The sequence below is a fragment of the Pituophis catenifer genome, unplaced genomic scaffold (genome assembly GCF_029215685.1).
Source record: "Pituophis catenifer annectens isolate HBS135680 unplaced genomic scaffold, rPitCat1.0.hap2 SCAF_3, whole genome shotgun sequence".
In the NCBI taxonomy this organism is placed as follows: Eukaryota; Metazoa; Chordata; class Lepidosauria; order Squamata; family Colubridae; genus Pituophis; species Pituophis catenifer.
This window is the reverse complement of record NW_027256883.1, coordinates 154,694,335-154,716,191: the sequence shown is the minus strand read 5'-3', so window position 1 is coordinate 154,716,191 and position 21,857 is coordinate 154,694,335. Positions and strand designations below refer to the sequence as shown.

The window sequence follows — 21,857 nt, the reverse complement described above, 5'->3', positions numbered from 1 at the left end:
TATCTATTTAATTTGTCTGCAGCCCTCAACAGCCACCATTTCTTTCTCGGTGCAGGAGAAACCAACGGCTGCCATTTCTGCCTGGCAACTGCTCCGCGCGTGCGCAATTGGCTGCTGGGAGCTCAGTGCCTTTCTGCTGGCAACTTCAGGCCTCACTTACACTTGCCTCCCTGGAGCAACTGGTAAAATTCCTATATTTTTTCCTGGACTTACCTGTTTGACTTTGCCCTCGTTCTTCCATTGTTGTCTGAGCCTCTCTTCATACCTGTAAAAAAAAAAAAAAAAAAGACAACAAGTAATATTCAGTTTTTAAAAATTAATAAATAAAAAAAAAAGAAAGAAAGAAAGAACAAAAGACACTCGTTTCAGTTATCCCAAATTGTTCTTGAATATGGCTGAACGTGACCTCTCTTCCGACCTGGAAGATTTTCACAGTTCTCCTGAATGTCACCCAGAGCAGAACAGGCAGCGTAAGAAGTCTCGCAAACGTTCTTCGCATACATCGTCTTCATCTGATGTTCCAACTTCAAAGAGGTCCAAATCTTTATCCGCTGCAGCCAAGGACGCTTCCAGGAGGCAAAAGGCTCTGGAACGACAATTTGAGAAGGCACGCAAGCAGTCCAATCAGGCTTCGTCCTCAAGCTTACCAGTCCCACTATCGCCTGTGGCTGAAGCAAGCGATCTGCCCATCCATCAGGCTGATCAGCTACCACTACAGCCTTTGTATTCCTCTGAGGCAATTCTGGCCCATTGCATGGGACCGGTGGACCTCTCCTGCAACACCTCCCATACTCAAAGGGCTCAGCCGGAGGCGACATTCACTCCCACGGCTGCAGGTTTGCGTGCCACGGAGTCGGCTCCGCCGCCTTTTCCTTATGACATTCAACAGATCATATCCGAGACTGTATCTCGCACTCTGGCAGCTAACTCTCAACATCCAGTACAATATGCTGCCTGGCCTCAACCACGATATCCTCCTCCGCCGCCTCTGCCTCGGGCCTCCCAGCCGGCCTCTTACCAGTATCCCGCCATGGCACACATGGATGCTTCTCATCCAGACTACGGACACGACGGAGAGTTGTCTTTGGAGGAGGACGAGGCCGACCTATTGGAGATGGACTTATCCGACAATGCTGATATGCAATCAGAAAAGCCGGCCTTCTCTGGCCTCTTCAGGCCCTCGCTTTTTAAATCCCTTCTACACAAAGCCAAATTAACCACGAAATTGGCAGATCCGACCCCGCAGGTGGATCAACCGGGTCCCTCTCAACAACATGAGGCCCTGTTCACGGCGCCCAAGCCTGAAGCAGACTTCATTCCATGCCCGCAGCTCTTCTCCGAGGTGGTCCAACGTTCCTGGTCCTCACCCTCTTCCTTGCCTGCCCCATCGGGTCTGGACAAAAAACTATATTGTTCAGCGCCTAGTCTCCAGGAACTCCTTCAGTTGCCAACTGTAGACACACCTGTGGCCAATCTGACTGCCTCCTCGGTGATCTCCAACGACGTTGCCGACGGACTGCGCTCGGAGGATCGGAAAGCTGAGTTTACCTTTCGTCGTACGCATAACGCGGCCGCCTGGGCGGTTAGGGCTGCCACCTCGGCTTCCTTCTTCAGCCGTGCATCTCTAATCTGGCTCCGCCAACTTCAGGAGAGCCTCCCTCCTGACGATTCACGCCTCCGCCAAGATGTCAACAAACTGGTGGCTGCTACTGAATATATGGCGGACGCTTTGCTGAATGCCACAAAGTTTGCTTCGCGCGCTCTGGTGTCATCCGTTACGTCTCGCCGTTTATTGTGGCTAAAAAATTGGAGAACTGATGCAAAGTCCAGATGGCGCCTAGCCTCAACTCCGTACAAGGGTTCCCGCCTCTTTGGAGACGCATTGGATCCCATCCTTGTAGAGGACAAGGATAAGCGGAAGGTCATGTCATCCTCTTACAGAAGAGCAGAACATAAACTTTTGTCTTACTCCACCAGGCAGCCCTTTCAGACTGACGCTGGACCTTCCGGGTCCTTCTCTTCCAGGTCCTACTCGCAAGGGTTCGATCGTTCCTTTAATAGACCTTCCTTCAGGGACTGCAGACGCAAGACTCCAGCGCCCAAACGGCCCTTCCAAGGTATGGGCACCCGTGCCTTCAGAAGAGGAAAATGACTACACCCACCTTCCCATCGGCGGCCGTCTGGCTCATTTTCTCTCTCAGTGGGAGGTTTCCACGACGGATGCCTGGGTGCTCCAGACGATCCGCCTAGGTCTTACCCTGGAGTTCCGTTCCTGTCCTCCCTCTCACTTTGTCCAATGCCCTCTCTCGTCCAATTTCGCCAAGCGTCAATTAATTGAGGCAGAAATCCATCATCTGCTCCAAATCCAGGCCATAGAACCGGTCCCCCCCCAACATCGCGGGACCGGCTTCTACTCCATATTTTTCCTGGTCCCCAAAGCGTTGGGGGGTCACGGGCATATTGGACCTCAAGAGGCTGAACGAGTTTATCATCTACCATCAGTTCAAAATGGAGTCTCTCCGCTCAATTCTGGCTTCCATTCGACCATTGGACTGGATGACTTCTATCGATTTGAAAGAAGCGTACCTCCACATGCCCATATGTCGGTCCCATCGTCGTTTCCTCCGCTTTGCCTACAACAGCCGGCATTTCCAATACAGAGCAATGCCCTTCGGCCTCTCTTCCGCCCCCAGAACCTTTACGAAGCTCCTGGCAGCAGTGGCAGCCCACCTACGTCAACAGCCGGTTCGGCTCCACTACTACTTGGACGATATTCTGGTGCTCTCCCCTTCTCCGGTCCGGGCCTCTTGAGACCTAGGTATAGTGTGTCGCTGCCTTCGTCAACATGGTTTCTCCCTCAACATTCCAAAGAGCCAGTTGCAGCCCACCACGCGAATCCTTCACCTAGGGACAGTAATAGATTCAGTGAAAGGCCAGGTGTTCCTGTCAGCAGATCGGTGCTCCAGTCTCCAGTCCTTGACATCCCAGGTCCTCTCCTCCCGGAAGGTGACATTGCTGCTCCTGTCCCGTCTACTCGGCAAAATGATATCCTGCCTTTCAGTCGTCCCTTGGGCGAGGTTTCACTCCCGCCAGCTGCAATGGTTCCTCCTACCCTTTCAGAGGGCCAGACGGAGCAACTCTTCCACACGAGTATCCCTCCCGCCGGAGGTCTCAAGGTCCCTCCTCTGGTAGTCTTCCCCGAGCCTGCAGCAGGGCTGCTACTTTTAGAATCTGCAGCGCCTGGTAGTGACAACGGATGCCAGCCTGTCGGGATGGGGAGGTCATCTCTCTCACGTTGCCCAGGGTACGTGGTCACCAGAGGATCGCTGCCAAGGGATCAACTGGCTGGAGCTCCGCGCGATCCGCCTCTCTCTTCAACGGTTCCAGCAGATCGTGTCGGGGCATCATGTCCTGGTTACGCACGGACAATGTAACAGCAAAGGCACATGTAAACTGCGAAGCGGGGACCTGCTCGGGGCCGCTTATGGAGGAAACGACTCTTGCTTCTGACCTGGGTGGAGGTGCATGTCCTGTCCCTTGCAGCAGAGCACATTGCCGGGACCACGAACATCAGAGCGGACTGGCTCAGCAGGCAGCATCTGGACCACGCCGAGTGGCGATTTCACCCAGATCTGTTCGCCGAAATCATTCACAGATTCGGCATGCCTCTCGTCGACCTATTCACCAGCCGCGACAACACACATCTTCCCAGGTTCTTCACTCGCCACCCGTGTCCTCAGGCGGAAGGAGTCGACGCACTCGCCTCTCCCTGGCCCAAAGGTCTCCTCTATGCCTTTCCCCTTCTGCCACTCCTTCCTCGTCTGATTCGCAGGATAATAGCAGACAAGGCCGAAGTCATTCTTGTCGCACCCCACTGACCTCGGAGGTCCTGGTTTGCGGATTTGATGGACCTGTCGGTGGCAAGACCGTGGCGGATACCAGGGGACAGGATCGTTCTCAGCCAGGGGGCCATGCTGCACCCAGAACCCCAATGGTTGCAGTTGACCGCCTGGCGCTTGAGAGGATCTTGCTAAGGAGAGTCAACGTGCCCAGCAGTGCGATCCCCACTATTCAGGCATCCAGGCGGCCGTCTATGTGCCGTATTTACAATGCAACTTGCACTTCCTTTTGCTCCTGGTGTGCCAAGTCTCACCTGAACCCGACGTCCGCCTCCATTCCTGAAGCTCTGGGATTCCTCCAGGAGGGCCTCGATAAGCACCTCGCTCCTAACACTCTTCGTCGCCAGGTTGCCGCACTAAGTACTGTTCTCTCTTCTTCCGCAAATCTTCCTCTCTCGCAGGACCCTACGATTCACGCCTTTCTACAAGGGGCAGCCAATCTGCATCCACCAGTTATCCATCGCTACCCGTCCTGGGACCTGACCTTGGTCCTACAGGCCCTCATGCATCCTCCATTTGAGCCTCTCGCTTCCATCAGCCTCCGGTTTCTGACACTCAAGGTGGCGTTCCTGGTCGCAGTTACTTCGGCTCGCCGAATATCTGAACTTGCGGCCTTGTCGGTGAGAAGCAACCTCTGCGTTTTTCACACCAATCGTGTCGTACTGAGACTAGACCCATCATTTCTACCTAAAGTAAATTCCTCCTTCCATCGAGCCCAGGAATTGATTCTCCCGGACTTCTGCCCGGAACCTTGACATCCTCGGGAAGCAAACTGGCACCTCTTAGATGTCCGCCTGACCCTGCGCAGATACATTAAACGAACGGAGCATTTCCGAAAATCTGAATTGCTCTTCATTTCCTTTCTGCCCGCCTCCATGGGCCAGAAGGTTTCTTCTACGACAATTGGGAGATGGATCAAATCTTGCATCTCCAGGGCTTATTCAGCTCGGAACAGACCAGTTCCGCAGAGAATCCTCCCTCACTCCACCAGGAGCACCGCCACCACGGCCGCCTGGGCTACCAATGCGTCTGTCTCCGACATCTGCAGGGTGGCTACCTGGTCATCCTTGAATCCCTTCATCCGGCACTACAAGGTAGACTCCTTTGCCTCGGCGGAGGCGTCCTTTGGTCGCCGGGTGCTTCAAGCTGTATGCAACTCTTCAGACGATGTGCAGCAGCCTGTCTCCCCCCCTGTCTGAAATTGCTTGGGTACATCCCGAAGCTTTGGATTCTCCAAGCTGCGCGTTGGAGAACGGACGTTGCTTACCTGAACGTCCCTTCTCCACACGCAGCTGGAGAATCCAACCCTCCCAACTTGGCTGCTGATGATTTTTCCTTACGCTCTACTGCTCCTTACTTCGTGAACAAAACTGGGACTCTGCTGAGCAAGTGGGCGTGTCTGAAGAGAAAAATTTAAAGGAACACACTCAGTGTAGGCTACTCAACTATTGAACTACCCGAAGCTTTGGATTCTCCAGCTGCGTGTTGAGAAGGGACGTTCAGGTAAGCAACATCCGTTCTAAAGACAGCCGTGCATCCAGGAGGACGCCCAGATTGCGAGCCCTCTTTGTGGGGGGTAGAGATTCACCCCCTATAGACAGCGATGGCATCAGCTGACTATACTGGGATGCCGGTAGCCACAGCCACTCGGTCTTGGTAGGGTTGAGTCTGAGCCTATTTCTCCCCATCCAGACCCATACGGCCTCCAGGCAGCGGGACATCACGTCAAGGGCATCATTGGGGTGGTCTGGGGTGGAGATGTACAGCTGAGTGTCATCGGCGTACTGATGTACCCTCACCCCAAAACCACGGATGATCTCACCCATCGGCTTCACATAAATGTTGAACAGAAGGGGCGAGAGGACCGACAAATACAGGACCGAGCGTCCCCCAAGGACACCAGGCTGCATCAGGATATTAGTAAATTGATGGCAGCAGCCGAGTATTCAGCAGATGCGACCCTTAATGCAGCCAAGTTTGCCTTGAGGGCATTGGCCTCTAATGTCACCTCCAGGAGCCTTTTATGGCTTCACCATTGGCAAGCCAACATGAAATCTAAATGGGCGCTGGTGTCTGCTCCCTTCAAGGGAGGCAATCTCTTTGGAGAGGTGCTAGACCCTATCTTAGTGGAAAGTAAAGATAAGAGGAAAGCTCTTCCTCACATTTACAGGAGAGCGGAAAGGACCACCCCTTTCTATCACAGGCAATCCTTTCGGGCCCCTGAGGCTGGGTTTAACGCCCCGGCCTATCAGAGAACATACCCCCAGAATATGGATCGCTTACAGGACAGATCATCCTTTCGAGATAGGACCAGACAACCACAGACCAGGTGACCCTTTCAGGGAGTCAGCAACTGACCCTACCATCGGACTAAGTGACTTCAATCGAAGATCCCCATTGGCAGCCGTCTAATGACGTTCGCCAGCCAATGGCAAGAGCCTCCTACCAACGCTTGGGCATTACAAACAGTGAGGCTCGGGCTCACTCTAGAGTTCTGCTCCATTCCCCCAAGAAGGTTCATCTGATGCTCAGTCCCCAGGGAGGCCACCAAGAGGTCTCTGATAGAGGCAAAGTTCCAGAACCTGCTAACCATACAGGCCATCGAACCAGTGCCAGTGGGGCAGCAGGGTCTCAGCTTTTATTCACCCTCCAGGATCACGGGTTTTCTGTGAATCTGGAGAAGAGTCAAATGATACCCTCTACCAGTCTGAACCATTTAGGAGCAATGATCAATCCCAAGAGCATCAATCCAGCATTAGAGTCATAGTGGAGCAGGTCAAATCTCTACAATTAGTATCATTGGCCCTTCTTTCCAGTTATTAGGAAAAATGATCTCCTGTCTGGGATCGTTCCTTGGGCGCGGTTGCATGCTTGGGCCCTACAATGGCTCCTGCTGCCAAGTCAAAGATCAGGGCTCAGCAATTCCAACACACAGATCAGGTTCCCCAAGATGCTCAGATCCCTAGAATGGTGGACGTCAGCAGCCATGGAGAAGGGCTGTCTATTCAAAGAGCCCAACTGTCTGGTCATGACCTCGGACACCAGCCTATTCAGCTGGGGCGCTCACCTGCAATCCCAAGTGACCCTGTGTCGGTAGTCCCCGGAAAAGCTTCAAAATGACATCAATTGGTTGGAACTGAGAGTGGCGCATCTGGCCCTACGCCATTTTCAAAAGTCATTGTCAGGTCACCACTTGTTATTGCTGACGGACAATGTAACCACCAAAGTGCATGTGAACCGACGGAGGCACACGATCCAGGGTTTTGATGTACGAAGCGGCAGATTTAGGCCTTTGGGTGAAGAGACACTTGTTTCCCTATGAGCAGAGCACATCTCTGACGTCTCCAATACACAGGTGGACTGGTTGAGCAGGACAACCATTGACCAGTCCAAATGGCGCCTGCACCCAGATCTGTTTCACCAACTTTCAGAGAAATTTGGCCATCCACGTGTAGACTTATTTGCCAGCCCAATGAACTCACAACTACCAAAGGTCTTTTCCAGGTTCTGGACACGGGCCGAGGGGACCAACACTCTTCGCTGCCCATGGCCTCAGGGATTGCTATATGCCTTCCTTCCAACCCCTCTCATCCCGAGGGGCATAAGAAAGATCTTGGAGGAGGCGGCGGAGGTACTCCTCGTGGCACCCCACTGGCCCATGCATCTGTTGTTCGTGGACCAGGTGAACCTATCCATCCCTGGAGGATACCCCCAAACAGGATCTCCCTCAGCCAGGGGGCCGTGCACCACCTGGAGCCCCAGTGGCTCCATTTGGCTGTCTAGCACTTGAAAGAGAGATCCTAAAGAGGGACCATTTCTCTGGAAAAGTAATTTCAACCATTCAGGCTTCTTGACGTCTGTCAACAAACAGGATAAACGAAGCCACATGGACATCTTTTTGTAGCTGGTGTGTCAAGGAGAGGTTAGTTCCCACATTAGTATCAGTCCCAAATGTCTTCCTTCAGGGGGGACTCAATAAGGGATTGTCTACTAAAACCCTCCGCAGACAGGTGGCCACCTTAGCAACAATCCTGAACTGTGATGGAACAAACCCTCTCTCCCAACGTCCAAGGGTACCTAGTTTTCTGAACGGGGTGTCCAACCTACAACCCCTAACTGTCCACAGATACCTTACTTGGGACCTGTCACTAGTTTTGCAGGTATTCACATCTCCTCCGTTCGAGCCATTAGAGTCTGCCAGTCTCAGACTACTGACCTTTAAGCTTGCCTTTCTTATAGCAATCACATCTGCTAGGCAAATCTCTGAACTGGCGGCCCTTTCCATGCGAAAAGATTTGTGCATCTTTCACCCAAACAGAGTCATTCTACGATTGGATCCAACATTCATTCCTAAAATTAATACCTGGTTTCACAGGCCCAGGAGGTCATATTACCGGATTTTTGCCCAAATCCCAGCCATCCTCGGGAACGGCGATGGCATACCTTGGATGTACACAGAGCCCTTCGTAAGTACATCAGCAGAACTCCCTCCTTCTGGAGGACAGAATCCTTATTCGTCTCATTTCAATCCAGATCCATGGGCAAGAAGGTAACTCCACCCACCATTGGATGGTGGCTAAAAGCATGCATCGCGTTGGCCTATGATCATCAGGCCAGGCCTGCACCTGGCCGCATCACAGTCCATTCGACCAGAAGCACAGACACCAGTGGTGCTTGGTCTACGCAAGCTTTGATTCAGGAGATTTGCAGAGCGGCAACTTGGGCCTCCCCTTCACCATTTATCAGGAATTACAAATTTGACATGTTTGCCTCAGCTGAGGTGGTGTTTGGGAGATGAGTTCTACAGAGGGTTCTTCCAGTCAAGGGGACCTTGGACCAGTCTGTTTCCTGCCCTATGGATATTTAGCTTGGGTATATCCCATTGCTTGGACTCTCCAAGCAGCACACAGGAGAAAGAACATTGGACATACCTGAACATTCATTCTGTGTGCGCTGCAGGAGAGTCCAATCCCACCCTGGTTCCTTCTGGGTCCAGTGTTCAGGAGTGGTTGATTTCATCGTACAGGCTACGTCCTCTCCAGATCCAAGTCTTCGTTGAAAAACTGGAGCTCAGCTGGGCGGAAGAGGCGTGGCCAAACAAATTGCAACTCCGCCTCTGGCCAATTAGACAAAGTTAACCCATTGCTTGGACTCTCTCACAGTGCACATAGAACGAATGTTCAGGTAAGTCCAACGTTCTTTTTAGTTGGTACAAAATGCAGCAGTATAGTCAGTATGTGCTTCTAGAATAACACATGTTACACCCCTGCTCTGCAAGCTTGCATTGGTTGCATGTTTGCTTCTGGGTCCAATTCAAGGTGCTGTTTTTGAACTTTAAAGACATTCATGGCATATGGCCATATTACTTGATGAACAAGCTCTCTCCAATTACATCACCTCATACCATTAGATCTGGCAGAGAAGGCATCTTGCAGGTAGCATCTGCTACTGACTTATATTTGGTGAGACCCTGCAAGTGAGCCTTCTTATGACATCTTATGGAACATCCTCTTCCCTGCCCCCCCCCCACCCACCCAAAGTCAGGTTAACAGAATAATTAACAGAATTATGTTCTGTTAATGTTCCACAAGTCCCTCAAGACCTGGTTATGTTGCCAGGAGGTTTCAGGAAATTGAGATATTTGTAGATGGCTCTACTGCAATTATAATTTCACTTTGTTCACACCTTGTGGTTTGTATATTCAATTTTTAATGTTTTAGATTAAAATAATTATTTTTATATTTTTGTAATTATTGCTTTTATATATATTTTGATTGTTGTGTGTTTCCCAGAGTCACTTTTTGTGAGATGAGCAATCATAAATTTGACAGATAAATAAATAGCATACTGCGATTAATATTAGAATCCTCCTTCTTTTGTTGCATGTCTGCTGTGGGACAATCACAGCTTACAACTTGCTACCTTAGCAGTTTTATTTTTTGTAAGCTAATGTCTCTGTACTTCCTGAAATTTCTCAAGATCACACAGATACACACTTCTTATCTAGGTGAAAATGGACCAATTAGCTTTCTGAAGTTTGTTACTTAACCACAACAGCATTAACAACATGTACCTTTAAATATGTATATGTTGAGTGGTATTGAGAATCTAGAAATGTATAGATCTTTCACTGATTTCAACCTACAAGGATAATCTTTTCAACTCAAATAAGAAACAGTATTAATTTCTGTTTCTCTTTGTATAACAAATACTAACCTTTTTTTAAAAAAAAAATTAAAATATAGATATTTGGTGATGCTTTCCATTTAGTTAGATGAAAAACAAAGGCTTTGCTTGGCAAATCATGTTGAGATTGCTTCTACCTCTTATTCTGTCATTGACTACTGTATATCAAATGCAGAATTCATCAACAATATTATTGATAGTTAAACTTTTGCCTTCAACATCAAAGTTCAAAAGTATCGATATTCTTTCTGTCCTGCTTCTTTAAAGTCCCCACTTCCTTAGAGTGTCACAAGAAAAATAATTGCCTATATGATTCTGATCTTTGTAGGTAACTACAAATCACACCATATCTTTTCCAAGGACTTCAAGGCTACATTACTGACTGCTAATTTACAGTACATTTCAATAGAACAGAATATATGTAATTCAAGATCGAACTATGGAGTTCCTTGGTGCTCTCTGAGCTTGGTTGATTGCTTGCAAACATTTCATTAACCAAGTAGGTAACATCATCACTGCAAATGAGTATGGGGTTTGCTCCCTACTTATAATATAGTAGCTTGCCTTGCCAGTTTTGTGGTCAGTTAACAATGCGCTTTGAGCTCCAAATAATAATATGTTCCATAAGTTTTATCCACCTGGTCCAGATTGCCTATGGCTTGGACAAAATATGAAGTGCTTTGCTTAGTCTGGGTGTGACTGAAATAAAATCCAAAACAGTGTCAGATATTTCGGGAAAAGAAACAGTGGGATTCAGAATAATCCTCTGCTACAAAGATCTAGATGGACTTTAACCCTTAAACTGACCATGCTCTTGGAGATTGAGATGGTATAAGTTTGTGTTTAAAGGGAAAGTGAAGAGACAAGCTATAATTTTTTTCTCTCACACAAAACATTTTTGGTCAGTTACCTCTTCCAAGTCAGAAGGACCTGATGCTAAATAATTCATATTTAATTAATTCCAAACGTGCACTTTCAAAATGTTTTTAATAAACCTCGTCTAGATCTCATGACTATATCTAACCCTAAACTTGTCTCCATTTACCCTAATAATTTAGAAGTGAACTTGCAAATTTACCCTCTTTCCTTCACTGGCCACCGAAATCAAACAAGAGGGAAAAGCAATTATTTTATAGTGTAGCATAAATAATAATAATAAAAAAAAATTGAGTCAAGTGCATATCTTGCTCAGCAAAACAATCCTTTTTCTAACACTGAAGAAAAATTGCAACAAATAAGCCAAACCAAAAGTTTAAGCATGCCTTTGTAAGAAAAATGGGTTGATGCATTAATAGTTCACTAAAGAATGAACAGGCACATCACATCATTAGATGAGCAGATCAAGCAGAATACTCTTGCATTTTCAAATGTAAAACATTCCACCTGCTTTTTAAAAAAGTTTTCAAAAAGTCCAGCTTCTTCACAAGATATTTACAACAACAAAAAAGAAAGAAAAGTACAGCAGTATATTTGAGCAATAGATGCTGGCATGATAAGTAGATAAAAATAACCCTCTTTTCTGTCTAGGCCATATGATCAGCTGGCTAAAACATAACCTACATGTTGCCCCTATGATTGGTTTGGTCTCAGAGCCAGTGTATCAGAGCAAATGTTTGTAGTGGTGGAGCTAAGGGAGAGAGGAAAACATGAGAAGACGTTGAATGAATTCCACTACAACTCCAAGAGTGCAAAGTCTAAGTTAATTCACATCAGTGGTGGGATCCTACCGGTTTAACAACTGCTTCACTGCGTGTGCAGTTTGCAGAAAATTGAACTTGCTGAGAGCAAGGAAAACAGCTGAGGAGTGGCAATCCACTCTGCTGCCCCAACCAGTTGGGCTTCGGAAGCAGAAATATAGGTGAATATAACGCAGGAGCGGGCGGGCCCACTTCAAAGAAAGAGAGAACTGGTTCGCTCACGGCTGAAAGTTGGAGCTAACGGTTCGTCCGAACCAGTCCGAACTGGTAGAATCCCACTACTGATGCACATGGACTCTCCTGCTATTACTTTGAAATAGAGTCATATGTAGTTTGGGGGATGTCAGTAGTAACTTTGAAGTATTGTTAAGTGGCCTGTGATTTCTTGAGGACTACCTGTATTTACCCCATGTAGGGTCCAGATGTCCTCCATGGTGTAGTTGCGGTTATACTTTTCCAGTCATTATGGTAATTCAGATGAGATTCATGTAATCCACTTTTTCAAGTTAGTCTTTTGAAAAATGTGAGGTTCTTCAAAGAATTAGTGTAGAAATGCTTTTAGGATTGTGTGTATGCATAAATCTAAAGTTTTAAATTTGAAATGCATGACAAGCTTCTGACAAATGCATGCCAATGGTTCTGGCTATTACTTTGCCATTCTGGATTTTTTCCCACTCTGGGTTTTAGCTTAGGTACAGAACAAAACCACTATTGGTAATTGTGCAGCTTCATTTGGATAACTAGTGTGCCCACTCCCACTGTTCTGCTATATATCTTCCTCTAGAACAATATACCTGAGGTTTCTTCACTGATGTCATTCACAAAAACAGTGATGACTGTTTTTCTACAGAGCATTTGAAGAGTAAAGTGTCACATAAGGCTGACAGTACCTCCTAAGGATTGCATGGATTAGCCATCATAGTAGTTTAATTAATCATCACCATATCTTGTCACATTTATAGGTGTAAGCCTCCTAGAACCTATGAAGTAGGTAGCACACAAATATAATATTTGGCTATACAAATGTTTTAAATAAATAAATAAATAATAACAATAGCATATTTTGTTATGTACCTACTGCTATAAGAATTTTTTCCCACAGCAGGTGAGGAAGAAATAGGCAATAAAAGTGTTGGTTGTCTTTGAATAAAGGCAGCTGTAGAAATCTATAACGGTCCTAAGCCATCTTTAACTTTACATGCTGTGTTGTATGTCATAGGTATAAATTACAATGTTTAAGAAACTTTACCCTTTTGAGTTGCATAACAGAACACTGTGTTTTAAAAGATATATAGTCTTAAAAGAACAATGGTTTATTAAGTCTTGTTTTTATTGTTTCTGAATCTTGTAAAAATCACTTTTATTCAACAGGTGAAGTTTAATTGTATTAATTTAAGTTTACTTGTGTAATATTGGTTTATTTATAAATGCTAGTTTACAACAAGTCTTGCCATATTAATTTTATGACTTTTTTTTAATTTGATAATTTCTCTGATAAATTGTGGGAGTACTGTAAGAGGCACTGTGTCTTGACTTCAGCAAAATATTTAATAGTCCCATGACTTTTTCATTAGCAAATTAGTTACGTTTGGACTACAGAGGATGACATTTAAATGGATATATAGTTGAACTGAGAATCTTACATGAAAAGGGATCAACGGTTTTCTCATTAGGCTGGAGGAGATACTTAGTAGATTGTCATAAGGTTTAGCTACAGTCTTCAACATTTTTATAAATGACTTAAATAAGAGGTGGAAGGAATGCTTATATTTGTTGGTGACACAAAGGTGGGATAACTAACATACTAGGAAGATAAATAAAATTTGATAATTACAGAAATGAACAAAGATGATCAGGGAACTACAGTAGAAACAAAGATCTTGAAGAGAGATTGAAGGATATGGAAACCTTTAGTTTTGAGAAGACTGAGTGGAGAGATGACAACATTCTTCAAATTCTGAAAAGCTGTTGAATAGAAAATATGTATCAGTTCAGAGTGTAAAACACAAAATGATAGATCTAAATTATAGGATGTCAGTTTACCATTGAAAGTTGGAAAGAAAATGCTTCCAACAGTAACAGCAATTCAGATGTGGAATCAATTACCCAAAGAGATGCTAAGTCATCCCTCACTAGTGGTGTTTAAACAGAGCAAAACAGCTATTTTTGGGATACTTTGATTTGGTTTTCTGCACCAAATGGGGGGTGGATTTGATGAGTGAAATGTTGCCTTCCGTTCTAAAACTTTGATTCTATAATTTGCAGTTTTGGTTCTATTTAATAAAGAATCAAAAGAAATCTTTGGTGGCCAAGAATATAGATGCTTTGTTGATGTAAATAAGTGTCCTTGATAAGGCTAAAAGGCTGTTGCTTCAAGCTCATAATATCACAGTAATAGCTTTCTTAGTTTGAATGGGCCAAATAAATCTGTCACAATACTAGGTGTCGCAATAATTAAAAAGGTAATATATGTTTGCTTTTTCAGCTTTTATCTCTTCATGGGACTCTTCCTCTTAAATAGATTCGTAATTTCAATCACAGTTATACCTCGGATCATAGTTAAATTTGTACATTCAGATGCATCATGAAAAGAAAATTTAGCTTTGAATTAACAAAAGTAATAGGGGAAAAGAAAAGGAGGTTGTATTTGTCTCTGCATCTTACTATATGCTTTCTGCCAAAGACTAGCATGACCTACTTTATAACAATAGCAGAAGGACCAAACTGATTTTTTTTTTTAAAAGAAAACTCTCTTAAATTGGCTATGAATGCTACCTACTTGTTCACTTGTAAGTATGTTTTTAAAATAGCAACTGTATCTCTAAGGATTGAAGGGATATTTTCCACCTTTTCTTTCTGCATAGATAATTAGCACCATGGAGCCTCAGGTGTCAAATGGCCCTACATCCAATACAACCAATGGTCCTGCCAGCAACAGCCGAAATTGCCCTTCCCCTATGCAGACAGGGGCAGCTACAGATGACAGCAAAACCAACCTCATAGTCAACTACTTACCCCAGAACATGACCCAAGAAGAGTTCAGGAGCCTTTTTGGGAGCATTGGTGAAATAGAATCCTGCAAGCTTGTAAGAGATAAAATTACAGGTACATGTATTTATTTATTTGCTTGCTTATGTTATTATATAGTAAGATGGTTAAACGTACATGAAAATGTTGCCAAATAATATTCTACAATATAGAGATTTTGTGCCTAGCATTCACGATTACCTTCTCATTTATACAAACTTCAAGTGATGTGCTGAATATCATGTAGAATAAATATGAAAAAGTGAAAGTGTGCTCTGAAGGAACTTTTTGCTTTATGTGAAACTCTAGAATTGAATGAAACTATATTAGCCAGGTAAGCAGACAGGTTGTACAATAATAGATATAGAATGGAAAAGTTTCTACTTTTAGTAGATGCTAACTGCAAGCACAATATTGTGTAGACTAGGTGGAGAATTTGCACCTCACAAAACCAAAATCATATGGCTTTGATTTGAAGAAACAACTATACAGTTGCAAACGGCAACTGGCTTATTCAATGTTCCCCAGTGAAGTCATGATTTCATCTCATTTTTTAAACATTTGTACCATTTTAATTTTTTTTCTTTTAATAGAATAGAATTTGCATTCCATTTTTGACTTCATTCTATTCATAATCTTTTTACTTTAGATATTTGTATAACAGGAAATATGGAACCTTTATGGATTGTCATAATTATGGATTATTGTCATTTTGCTTTTCTTAGGCTTCACAATATCAAAGGTTATTCTGTTTTAATATGTTTATGTTTTTATATGTTTACGGTGCCAAATTACTTACAGGAGGAATCCCAAAATTCTCCAGAATTCATAAAATTGTTAGCAAACCTTTTTGATTACTGTTATTTAATTCTAAGTACTCATAATTGACAATAGTAACATGTGTAATGAACATGTCACATGAACTGTGACATTTTTATATCTAGAAAGTATAAGAGCTCTCTTAGATGAGCAATTATAAATTAATTATTTGGTGGGAGAGTGAGGAGAATGTCAGGTCTCATTTAAAATGTAATGGTAAACTTGGATAGTTCAGAAAATGGTTTTGTGAAAAGAAGGCATTGTAGAGAAAATGTGCTTAGATCTGGCTTGCTGCAAAGACACTTGGAGTTAGAAATAATATTTGAAGGCACTATGTTGGAATTAAAATTGAACAAAGGTTATTTGTCAAGCACAGGAAATCAGGAGTCGAGGCAGTTCAGATGAATATAGGCTTATTGTATGCTAATGCTCTCTACAAAATCCGAACTATTAGCGGTCAAAGCAAATAGGTGGCGGATCATAGTCAACAGAATTCAAGATGGGTTGGACTTCGATCTCTTATTGGTGCAAAGGGACTCATACTTGATGACTAATGAAAAAATATTAATACTAACAGTGGTCACTGAGGTGAATCTGACAAAACATCAGTATTTTTATAAATCAGTTCAAAGTTGGTAGAAAAAAACAATGGTAAAGAAAGTTAACACAAATTATAAGGGACAGTTGAAGAGAAAGGAGACTGAACCAAATAAAATGGAGGATGATTTGATGATGGATAAAATCATACTAAATTGCCTTTATAACGTATTATTTATTACTTGACTTACACCTATAATGACTATATACTTCTTATTATAAAGGACAATTATTTATTTCAGAAAGCTGATTTTTACATTTATTTTTAGTTTGTTCATTTTGCTCTTGAAGTTTGTTTTGTAAAACAGAGTTATAAACACAAATTTTTATCCATATGAATCTTTTTCAGATTTGCCCTTTTTTTAGGTCACCCTTTATTTTTTCCAAGAAATTATGGTCACTTTCAGACATGTGAAATTCTGTCAGTATAACTTTACAATAAAGTACAATTGGTAAAGTACACATCTGGTTGTGATTTCTATCTGGTTTACCCTGCAAGGCTGACATCAATCTTGCAAGTGTGAAAGTACAATTCTCCAGTGTAGTGACTGGAGAATCCAAGGATGGGTTGACACTTTCCTTTCTGCCCAGAGACTGAGTTGACAAAGTTTAGCCATGCCTCCTCTGCTTGTCTGAGCCCAGTTTTCAACTCAGTCTTGCCCTAGAGAGACATGAAAAACTTTGCTCTTTTCCCAGTTGGACAGAAAGCTTATTCATCTTGGACTCTCCCACCACCTGGAGTCTAGAAGACGTTTTCAAAAGGAGAAATCACTTAGCCTAGTGTGGTAGCATAGCCACCACGCTAAGCCCGTCTTTCAGTGCTTCGCAGACATCACGCCTCAGGACATTTTGCCACGGGTGAGTACGCTGGTCCCCCTGGTCCGCCCAGCACAACTGCCACCGCCCTGAACTGATCCGGGTCTCAGCTTGGAGGCAATACCTGATTATTTGGGGTATACTCTGCGGAGCGTGCTTCGGTACAAGAAGCATTTAGCCGCTGGTGAGTGCACTGGTCTTCCCAATCTGTCTGGCATGACCGCCACCACCCTGGACTCCCCTTTGGTTAGAGGGCAGCTTTGGAGTCAATCCCCGATCATTCGGGGCATACTCCAGGGTTGTGGCTTCTTTCAACACCCAAGGCACCGGCATTGCTATTTTCACGCCTTTCAGGCTGCTCAACCTCAGTGAGTGTGCTGGCCTTTCCTGGTCCGTCCTGCGAGGCCGCCACCACCATTTAGCTCCCTATGACTGCAGAAGGCTGCAATTGGAGTTACTACCCGGCTGAGACCGGGGCATACTCCACTAATATGTCCAGGGAAGCGTGACAGCGCTTCTGACAGGAACAAGCCTAGCTGTCAACAAAATGGTGGATCTCACTCTGAAGGAGATACCGTGCCCGCTGAACATTTGCCATCGCGACGATTGCCAGCGGAGAAAAGCTCCTCATCTGCCAAAAGGCAGTCGGCCAGCAGGGGAGCAGCTGATAAAATGAGGGCAGAAGCCTTCTGCTCCAAAAAGCTGCTTAGAGCTGAGGACAAGGACGCTAAAAGGTGACAAAGAGCACTGGAGAAACATTTTTCCGAAGTCCAAAGACAGGCAGGTAGTGGGAGACAGGCAGCCAATCTCCTCTCTAGAGCCACCTGTCATTTTGCAATCTCTGCCGCCTGAACTGTTGCTTTGGGCTGAGGATACAAGACAGCAAGCCTGGTCACCAGATGGCGCCAGAGAGCTGCAGACCTTCAATCCAGACAACTATGAAAGAGAGCTTGATCCTTTTTCCTGCCTAGCAACAGCAGCATTGGAGTCCATTGCAGCTTAGAGGGGCTCTACTCCTGAAGCCACGTTCACTCCCACAGTGGCAGGACTGCACCCCAGGGAGGATCAGGTGCCTGAACTGTCCCAGAAAATAAGAAGACTTATTTCAGAGGACATATCGCAGGGCATAGTAGCAGGGCTACAACAGAGAAGCCAACCTTATTCATTGGCACCTGATTTCCCTCTGCAGCTGCCCCCACATTCTCAGCTGCCCACAACATATGGCATCTGGCCAGGGGTCTCCTTCCCCACATCCCTCCATGAGCAATGAGGACTCACTCATGGGAAATGAAGATCAGTAGGAGCTGGCACTATCTGAGGACAAGGGCCTGAGGCCAGATCCTCCTGCCTTCACAGGTCTTTTTCATACTGCATTATTTAAGTCCCTCCTTTACAAGGCCAAAAAACGGCCCGTATGGCAGGGGAGACAACTTCTGTTCTCAGAACCTACTGCAGAACAAAAGGTGATCCCATCTCCCAAGCTCTTTTTGGATGTAGTTCAGAGACAATGGGATCACCCTGGGTCTCTTCCCACTCCCAGTGGGACTGACAAGAGACTGTATCCTAACATGGGTCATGACCTCATGGAGCTGCTCCAATTGCCATCAGTGGATGCTCAGAAGCAACCCTGGCTTCTCCTGCCATTTTATCCACTGACATAGTGAAGGGCTTGAAGGCGGAAGATAGGAAGGCGGAGATGTCTTTCCGCAAGACGCACCAGGTGGCGGCCTGGGTGATCAGAGCTGCAATAGCAGCCTCATTCTTCAATCGGACCTCCCTGATATGGCTGTGCCAGATGCAGGAGAGGGTCCCACCTGACGGAGTACGACTTCACCAGGACATAAACAAACTGGTGGCGGCCACTGAGTTTTCAGCCAATGCAACTCTTAACGCGGCTAAGTTTGCCTCCAGGGCTATGGCCTCCATCACATCGCGCCTCCTGCTGTGGCTTTGCCACTGGCAGGCCGACATGCGCTCCAAATGGAGGCTAGCCTCTACTCACTTTAGGGGTAGAAACCTTTTTAGAGATGCGCTGGACCCTATCCTTGTACAAAACAAGGATAGGTGGAAGGTTCTCCCTTCCATTCACAGGCGAGTTGACTGCCAGCCCTCGCCTTATTTCCGCAGACCATCCTTTCGTTTTGCAGACACTGGACTTGATGCTCCTCAATATCAGCGGCCCTATTTCCAGAGAACCAACCGTGAGGACCAACCTGGATTCCGTGACAGAGGCCGACAGCCATTTCAGGCCAAGCAACCATTTCAGGGGTCAAAAAATTGGTCCTTTCGCTGATCTAAGTGACTGTCACCCCAGATTCCCCATCGGCGGTCACCTAAGCCTATTCATGACCCAATGGGAGGAAACAACATCAGATACCTAGGTGCTACAGACTGAGGCTAGGCCTCGCTCTTGAATTCCTATCCACACCCCCGAGGCACTTTATTCATTGCCCTGTCTCCCAGAACATCATAAAGAAAGGCCTCATGGAAGTGGCTATCCAACATTGGTTGGATATCCTTGCGATCAAGCTGGTTCCAGAGGGCCAACAGGGACTAGGGTTTTATTCAATCCTGTTTCTAGTTCCAAAGAGCTTGGAGGGGTGGAGAACAATTTTAGATCTCAAAAAAAATTGAACTGTCACCTAGTATACAAACGATTCAAGATGCACTCCCTACATTCCATCCTGGGAGGCATCCGAGAAGGCGATTTATTGACATCACTGGATCTGAAGGAGGCTTATCTGCACATGCCTATCCATCCCTTCTACGAAAGGTTCCTGAGTTTTCATTATGCGAAGCGCATGACCAAAGAGGGGATCGCACACGAAGCACGTGCACAAAGAGAACCAGTAGTAAAGCCAGTTAGAACCCACCACTGGGCTGGATCCCTCCTTTCTTCCCAAGGTGATGCCATCAACCGTAGGTCGTTGGATAAGGCGTGTATCGCCAAGTCCTATGAGACTCGGGCCATTCCATTGCCCGGGCGAATAACCGCTCATTCAACCACGAGTGCAGCTACGACGGCCGCATGGGCTACGCACAGGGCTGGGTTCTAAATTTTTTTTACTACCAGTTCTGTGGGTGTGGCTTATTTTGTGGGGGTAGTGTGGGGGTAGTGACTGGGTGGGCACGGCCAACTTTTTTTTTTTTTAACTTTTAAAAGCATTTTTTCTACAAAATTAAGAGGTTACAGAAAAAAATGCTTTGAAAAGCCTTTCTGACGATCAGGCAACTCAGCTAGGATGGTCAGAGGCTTTTCAAAGCATTTTTTTTTACCACCTCTTTAGATGAAGAGGTTGTAGAAAAAATGCTTTGAAAAGCCTCTGACTGAGGTGCCTGATCGTCAGAAAGGCTTTTCAAAGCATTTTTTTCTGTAACCTCTTAATTTTGTAGAAAAAATGCTTTTAAAAGTAAAAAAAAAACCTGATGAGGTGGGCGGGGTAAGCGAGCGGCGACTGGGCCGGGGACCGGTTCAGGGGGCGTGGCCAGCCAATGTTATTACCGGTTCTCAGAACTAGTACAAATTTTTACTATCAGTTTTTGCGAACTGGTGTGAACTGGGAGCAACCCACCACTGGTTACGCAGGCCTCAATTGAGGACATCTTAGGGTAGCGACATGGTCCTCCCTATCGCCATTTATCAAACACTACAAACTGGATACCTTCATGTCAGCAGAAGTGGCTTTCAGGAGGAGGGTTCTCCAAAAGGTTCATGCAGCCTAGGGGACCCTGAACCAGACTGCTACCCACCCCATTTGGACTGCCAGCTTCTGTTTGTCCCTTCCTTGGATTCTCCCGTCACCACACTGGAGAAGGGGCATGGGTCTTACCTGACACGCTCCTTCTCTGTGGGTGACTGGAGAATCCAAACCACCCTGGCGACCGTCCGGTCCAGAGTCCAGGCATGGCCATTATCGCAACCGGAACTGTGTCTAATATAGGACTACGCCTTCGACGAAAACTGGGCTCAGACAAACAGAGGAGGTGTGGCTAAACTTTGTCAACTCAGTCTCTGGCAGAAAGGCAAGGGTCAACCCATCCTTGGATTCTCCCATCACCCACAGAGAAGGAGCATGTCAGGTAAGACCAATGGCCCTTATCCCCCATCCCACCCCAAGAGTCTCTTACAGCTCAAAAAACTAGGGAAGTTCTTTTCTGACACTCTTGCCCTGCTGCAGGGTATACTGTCTGTTACCCAACTGTTCCCTTGTCTCCCAAGGTCTTTCCCACAAACCATTACAATGCCATATATTGAGATCAGAATGCCTCTTGCATTCTAGAAAGATATCCCCCTGAGATCTATTTAACTTCCATCTGACTGTATTCCAAAAACCTTTACCAGGCCTTGGGATAGGGTATTATGGAACTCTACATTGCATAATTTGTCTGGACTCTTAGATTCTTTTTTATTAGTTTTCTATTTTAAGTGTAATCCACCTAAAGTTATTCTGGAGTAAGGCAGATTCATAGACAGACAGACAGACACTAGTCAAAATGTGATTAACAATTTCTGGAAACTGCATTTTCTCCTACTATCCCTTATTACCTTTTTCTTAACTTTTCAGCTCTCTAATAATCTTGTCATTTTCTTTCTGGGTGTGTGTTATATTTTCTGCTTAATTTTTTTTGTATATCTCCTGCCTATTTTGTCTCTCCTTCAGTGCCCTTTCTTCCTCTCTCTGACTTCCTCATTCATTAACCCAACATCCCTCCAACATTTCTACCTATGCAGAGCCTGTTTTTCTCACTATGGTGTTTCTCTGCCTCTCTTCATCAGTCCTGCCCTCCTTTTTTCATCCTCACAAAATCTCCAGGG

General features: G+C 45.4%; 1 protein-coding gene across 3 annotated transcripts in view; it reads left to right on the top strand.

Moving 5' to 3' along the window:
- The window catches only part of ELAVL4 (ELAV like RNA binding protein 4), a 98,998-nt gene that overhangs the window by 27,964 nt on the left and 49,177 nt on the right, over positions 1–21,857 (top strand). Inside the window, exon 2 of one of the 3 annotated variants that reach the window (XM_070939552.1) lies at positions 14,647–14,887. In XM_070939552.1, the coding sequence (XP_070795653.1) occupies positions 14,647–14,887 (241 nt within the window). Of the gene's footprint in view, positions 1–14,640; positions 14,888–21,857 lie in introns of those variants that run through there. The other 2 variants (XM_070939553.1, XM_070939554.1) reach the window with 2 other exon arrangements.